The 7,303-nt window shown below is 31.4% G+C and overlaps 1 protein-coding gene across 1 annotated transcript; it reads left to right on the forward strand.

The window, feature by feature from the left end:
* The first annotated feature begins 232 nt into the window (after positions 1-232).
* Positions 233-1,796, forward strand: LOC134269464 (uncharacterized). Its single transcript, XM_062751661.1, has 3 exons — positions 233-527; positions 1,105-1,236; positions 1,564-1,796. Exons 1-3 carry the CDS (start codon positions 482-484, stop codon positions 1,794-1,796), a joined length of 411 nt encoding a protein of 136 aa, XP_062607645.1. The 5' UTR covers positions 233-481.
* The last annotated feature ends 5,507 nt before the right edge of the window (positions 1,797-7,303 follow it).

Consider the following 7,303-nt stretch of genomic DNA (forward strand, 5'->3'; position numbering starts at 1 on the left):
GCTATGCACCACCTCGCTATTACACACAAAGGTCGTTGATATACAGGTTGAATTATATTTTTTTTCTCTTAAAACATGAACACGCAGGTTCAATTCAGTTTATACACGCTAAAATTGTGTTTTAACTGCTCGCAGTTATTTGCTAGGAAAAAAAGTATACTTTTTTTTCTCAGTTGATAGTTGAATGCTTGATAATCAATACTTTTGAGTTTACCTTGCATGGTCTGTAGCTCTTTATCCCACTAAATCTCCATATTAAAATAATTAAATAATTTAAAATTACTTTCAATTTTGGATTCTCCTTCTTGTAAAGCTGTATTTTAATGCTTTTTTCTGCTGTAAAATATAGGTTTGGACAAACATGTAATCATGTTGCAGGATTGTTATTCCGGGTGGAATATGCCAACAAGATGGGGTACACTTCATGTACATTTATAAATGTGAATGGATTGTACCAAAAGAGTGACCACTAGAGCCAGCCATGCTGAGGGACATGACTTTTGAGAGAGCTAAGCATGGAAAAACCGGTATTAAATTTAAAAACTTAATAATGTGTGAAAATGGTCAAAACAGTCTTTTTTTTTTAAAAAAAAAACAGTCTCAGAAGAATTTGAAACTAGAGGCACTGTGAGCAACGAGCACACTAAATGATACCCCCTGCCTCCCATATGAATAAAATGGCAGTGTGCATGTTTTGCTATGGGAAACCCAAAATATGTGTCAGATCAAAAAGTAAAATAGGGGGTGCACAATGGCATTATGTCATAAAGATTTTGTGAAATTTTCGTTATGTAGTATGAGAGGAGTATAAGAGATGGGTACTCCAAAGCGTAACAGATGGACGAATAGAGAGACAGACAGACATACCAGTTACTACCCCGATATATACCCTCCTGTTTTTTAAGCGGGGGTATAAGAATCATTACAAAATAGTTAAAGAATATTATTTCTTATGAATACTACGGAATTTTCATTAAATCAAGTACAATGGTCTTTGCAAATCAATCTAAACAGCACTGTAATAGAAAAGAATATTAGACAAATGTGTAACCTTACATACATATGTACAGTATTACAAGTAATTTTAAACTCATTTATTTAAAGGAAAAACGAGAACTTTAAATGGAAGCAGGAAAAACTATAATGGACTGCCAGAGGATAATGAAGAGGAAAACTTTTTAGCAACCTTTTCAGATGCATTGAGAGAAACCTTGCCTGATGCTTGTTTATTTAAAGGTTAAATATTACAATTCAATCTGTACTACATCATATACATGTACATATATTTATTTTGATAATGAAGTTTCTATTTTTTCACCGTTGATAGAAATCTCTACCCCAAAAATTTTAATAGTTCATCTCAATCATCTGACAAGGTTCCTCAATGAGTAATAAAATCATAAACAGCAGGATGAATTGACAACTATTTGAATTTATTCAATAATGTTAAACATGGGTGAAAATTGTTAAAAAGAGAGGTACATATGTATATTAAATAATAAATATATACATATATTAGTAATATTTTATGCCTGGTATAATTTATTTTAATGTAATTTAAAGGTCTAGATGTTGATCCACCTCACCAAGCCAAGGGGAAGGAACCACACGCTTCCGGAGCAGATATGATTATGGAGGATTGCTCACAGATCAACGTTCAACAATACTTCATGAAGTCCATGTTGTCATCATTTAAACTCAAAATGACACTAACATCAAGATCCCTCCCTCTACCATTACATATATTAGTAACAGTACTGAAGGTCAATCGTCCAATAGTACATGGCATGGATTGAGGATTGGTCGTTTGACATCCTCCAACTTTTATTGTATTCATACAAAAGTTGGAGGATGTCAATAATAAACCCACTGTTGTCCATGACGTTAAACCACGTGTGAAACATATCATGAGTTATACAAAAGTGAATCCTAACATAAAGTCTCTAAAATATGGTAAGGAAATGGAACAAGTTGCAAAGGGTATTTATTTGAAATAATTTTGTACAGCACATAAGACTGCCAAATCAGATGAATGTGGTATTGTTCTTGATTTTGTACACACTTACATTGCAGCCAGTCCAGATTTGTTAGTTTCATGTTCATGCTGTGGCGATGGCTGTGTCGAAATCAAGTGTCCATTGATAAAGCAATGTAGTTCATGTTTGTCATTTTGTACATGCAAAATACCAGTTTATCTTATTAACAAGTCAGGGAAATCGTTAAAAAGTAATCACTCTTATTTTGCTCAAATTCAAGGACAGATGCATGTTACTGGAAGAAAGTAGTGCGATTTTTTGTTTATACTTGTATTGGTACTTTCATAGAGAAAATACAGTACAACGAAACCTATTTTACAGATATTCTCAAAAGCCTTCAGTACTTTTTCTTTTCTTTTGTGTTGCCAGAGTTAAAATCCCACAATATAGAAAAATCACTAGTGGAGGAAGCAATGGAAGTAGATGAAAATGCAAATATTATTGATGGAGAGACATATTTTTGTCTATGTTGTAATCGAGTCATTGTTAACAATGTCACTACTTTAAAAGATAGAAGTATTTGTTGTAATTTATGTGGTCTTTGGTACCACTTTAAATGTGTTAATCTAACAGATGCAAAACTTAAGAAAACACCATCTTGGTACTGTAGTGAGTGTTCTATGTGAATACAGAAGTTACATGTACTTTAGTATATAGCTGTTACGTGTAAAGGTAGTACAAACACTCATTGAACATTTTAACTCATTTCTTATTAAGTACACCAGAAAAGGTCATATTTTCAATTGTCAAGGATTTTTGTAAGAAAAATTATAAACTGTGACATATTTTTGCCATAATTTGTATAGAATTAAAGACATTGGATCTTATATATTGGTCATTTTGGAGCCTACATTTTTGATTATGTTTAAGCATATTTACCTGTAAATTTTCCATTTCTGGACTATGTATGTTTTATTTGTAAATCACATATGTCTGAAAAACACTGGTATATGTATTAAAATATTTACTGAAAATTAGTAAGAAAAAGGTTGCCTTATAAACAGTCACACAAGTTTGTAATAGATTAATTGTTAATAAAAAAAATACACATTCTCGGGTCAAATGTTTGATTTCACAATCTTTTTACATGGGTCTGATATTTCAAACTGAATTTGAATATTCTTTGTCATATCTATTGTGTACTATCTTTAGGTATATGTACAATAAAATGTGAACTTTCTGAAAATGACATTAACAATGTCAACAATATATTGACAAACATGTAATGTATATATTACAATTATTACAATTATTAAAGCTTTGTCATATACTGATTTTATGTTTGTTATTACAAGATTTTAAAATTTAAGGTTTCTGGTTTTAGCTTATTTACAATTTTTTTTACCATTTCAATCATACCTAGGGAGGGGTGGATAAAGATTGCATATTCCACAAACAATTTTGAGTATATCGTCCAAATGTTGACAAATTGTAACAGGAACTACAAATTTCATTAAGCGAAAGAATTTAATACGTCTTATGGTTTGTTCTACATATATTCTTCTATTTGCTATTTCTATTGTTTTTTGAACATCATATGCAGTCATCTTTGCAATACCATGCCTTCCTGGTGGAACAAGCAAATTTGCATGAGAATATGATTCAGCTCTTCCATGAGATTCCTTTGTCTGCCAAGACACTATCGTGAGGTTCTATCAAGTCAAGGAAGCCAGAGTTAATTGTTATACATTTGTCACTGGCTCTACCTCCCCAACAGTTTGACACAGAATTGATCATTCAAGCTGGAGTGATACTTACAAGGAATTTTGTAGTGTAGTGGTGTTTGTAATCACTGCAGCACTGGTTTGAAACCATCATACTATGAGGTTTCTCAATGAAGACCCCCGAACAGTCAATAATGTGTCGAACTGATGAGTATTTCTGTGTTTTTAATTTTGGGGGCAAATTTGCATGGACCACTTCTCTCGGAGGGTTGAAAATTAGTATACTGATGTACTTGCTAAGAATCTTCACCCAAATGGTAAAGATTCTTGACACATACGACACAGAAATAGAAAATCCGTCTGCTAAATCTTTATCCAATAACCAAAGTCGGATTATCATTAAAGTTAAAACTAACTCGTCTCTAGTGGACAGTTTTCTTGATGCTCTACATTTCTTGAAAACCTTATGCTACAGTGTATTGCAGTGAAAGGATGGTCCTTTCCAGTACCTCACACTTTTTAGCTTAGGTTCAAGAGCATTATGCAGAGCATTGAATGAGTTCATTGATGGAACACCTGTATAAAACCTCACTTTTTTTGTCAGATTTTGATATGTTGGTAGGTTTTACAATGAATGTATTTCTCTTTAGCTTGTGATTCTCTTCCCTTGATTTGGCGAGTTCATATTCACGAACTTTAATTTTTGATTTAAGATGTAAAATTTCAGTACTTTTGTACATGCAAGGGTTACAAACTTCAACATAGTCATGGTCAAAAGAAACACTTTGTTTCAAACAAACTCTGTCCAATTGAGAAATATTTCTTTCTTTTGGAGGAGCTCTTCCTTGCTGAACCGGATTAGAGTGGCCCATGTGTAGAGTAGGGTAGGGGTTAAGTGTAGTTGGTTTCCCATCTACAAAATGGTATGAGCACACCTTCGAGTAGTAGGAATCTGGCTCCGAGTTACGATTCCATGAGGAACGATTTACATTTTTCACCCAGACAGCTCTTGCATGAGGGTCTTTTGCCACAGTTAGGAATGGAATAAGGACACGTTTCCCTGTTCCATAATTTGTATTGTGAACTGAACAAAATTGTAGTCTCTATTTTTGTAAACTATACCAGCTGTTTGTACATCCTTTTAGACATGATAATATTTAAAGAGTTTGTTATTAGTAGCTCTTGTAAATTGTAAAAAACTGTCAACAACGTAAGCAAAAAACACAACACAACAAAAAGCACATTTACCGACATTGATAAGCGATGAATATCTGAAAATATACATAAGTATGAATTCCCGTCACCAAATAAAAAAAATAAATAAATAAAAAATAAATGAATTATTCTTGTGGCTTAGTAATAAAATTTCTAACAAGTACGTACGACAGAAAAAGAGCAAAGTGAAAGTAAAGTCAAAAGAGTAGACAATTCCACTCACCGATTTTACAAGCTCAAATTTAAGAAAATTAAATGAAACTTTATAATCTTGAACTCTCGATAATAACCTTAGAACATTTTTTTCTGGTTTCTATATATTTTTTTAAACTTATGTGCTTAATTAATGTGTTATGAGCGGTTTTAATAAACTACCTTCCTTTCCAATTTCGATTATTTATCGGCATAAGAGCCCGGATGTAATTTTTTCCCCTATGACCTTTGACCTGACATGACGTTTTAGTGTGCAAAAGGACTATATTTTCCTGTATACAGTATTGATATAAGCACCGGTATATATCTATCGCATTCGTTACACCTTACTGCTTTATTGTCACGAATGGCGACATTCGTGCTGGTTATCTTGTTTTGCCTTTATCAGGTCTGGTACAATCACTAGAGTTAGCTACGTAGCTTGATTTACCTACCTAAAGTAGCTTTATTAAGCTATCAGATCAATCTTATTTCTTGAGGTGGTATGGGATACCAAACAAAACTTTTCCTACATATTTTTTTTACCGAATAAAAGATTTTGAAATCCCCCACCTTTCAGTTTATTAAATTGTAATTTTATTAATTTTTTTATTCTAATGAGAAATGTAAAAAAATGTTCTTTTTCCAAAGCTTAACATTTTAGACAAGAGTCATTAATGTAAAATGTACATAAAAATGAAAAGAATGACAAGAAATTTTCAACAAAAAATTAGCGTAAAAAAATGGGAAAAGTTTATCTCTTTAAAACAGACGTATAATATTAATATTTCATGAAAGTCTACAATAAGAATGTATCTCAATATGCTAGCAAAATGAAATAAACAAATAAAAAAAATACACAAATAGAAAAAAATCAGATGAATTTAAAACTTATTGAATTAAGGATATCTGATCCTCAGCCAGGAAAGATAACTCCAAAAATTAATATTTAATTTGAAATGCATCAAAACGAAGCTTGAAAATAATTTTTTTCATGCAACAATTTTCATTTTATTCTTCTTTGTTAGATTCAAGGTTTTTGAAAGTCTTAGAAAAGGTCTTATAAAAGTTGATATTTGTACTCTGTAAAAGGAAAAAAAATAATACAGTTTAGAGAAATAAAATTTTGTTGAATTCAGCTTTAGATACCAATGTTTATTAGTATGATATGAAATAAGAAGTGATTTGTGGTGATTTGCAATGATAGCAAAAGCCGTTTTTACATTATGTATTATAGAATACATGACGGAAATAAAAGACAAAAAATACCAAATAGGTTTAAAAATCATAAAAATTTATCTGATTGCCTGGACACCTATTATTTTGTAACATAAAATATATTTGTTGATCAATTTCCCATTAGAAAATGCATTTTTGATATTTTAATTTTTTTTCTGCAAAAATATTGGAGATTTGACAATTTTTCCTATATAATATGATAAACTTCAATCTTTAACTTTAAAGAAATACTATAAATAAATTTCCATAGCTTCGTGAATTCAGAGATACTTTTATTGAGTATTTTTGATTACTTAACTGCTAATTGTATGAACCTGAGGATCGGACTACCTTAAAAGATCCGGTCGGAAGAGTTATCCTTCTTTATTTTCCAGCGGTTGAAAAAACCTGGGTGCTTTTTGAAATGATGAGTATTTTATCTAAAACGTAAAAATTCGAACTTATTTTAGTGTAAGTTTTTAACTTTGAACTGTATTAAAAGCAATGCACGGACAATCACTTGCAAAGATATGTTTCATTCAGAACAGTCGCGTTCACCTAACAGTTCTGAGACTACACATGTATGTACAACAGCTGGCTAATTTATGACAAAACAGTTGAATTAAATAACAAAGAAGACAAGCTCTGGTTAACGTGTTAATTGATTGGTCATAATTTAGCACAATGTAAGTTAATCTCAGTTATCCTAGCTGCAGAACTGTAGCTCTCAGAAAAAATATATATTGATAGACTGGAGAGCTACAGAAACGTTGCTTCATAAGGAAACAACTTAGAGTTTGATAATTATTACAGTCCGAATTGCCTCTGTCATATTTAGTTTTTTTTGTTCCATTTTTAATCGAATATTACATAAATCTGGATGATAAGAACTCTAAATTATTTATGGCCTCAGGTTACTTTTGTTACCTTTTTATCATGGTATTAGCATCATATAGGGTCAATTATCAAATAATTGGG

Source organism: Saccostrea cucullata, unplaced genomic scaffold (genome assembly GCF_032062105.1).
Source record: "Saccostrea cucullata isolate Sc308-1 unplaced genomic scaffold, CSIRO_AGI_Scuc_v1 ctg1464, whole genome shotgun sequence".
In the NCBI taxonomy this organism is placed as follows: Eukaryota; Metazoa; Mollusca; class Bivalvia; order Ostreida; family Ostreidae; genus Saccostrea; species Saccostrea cuccullata.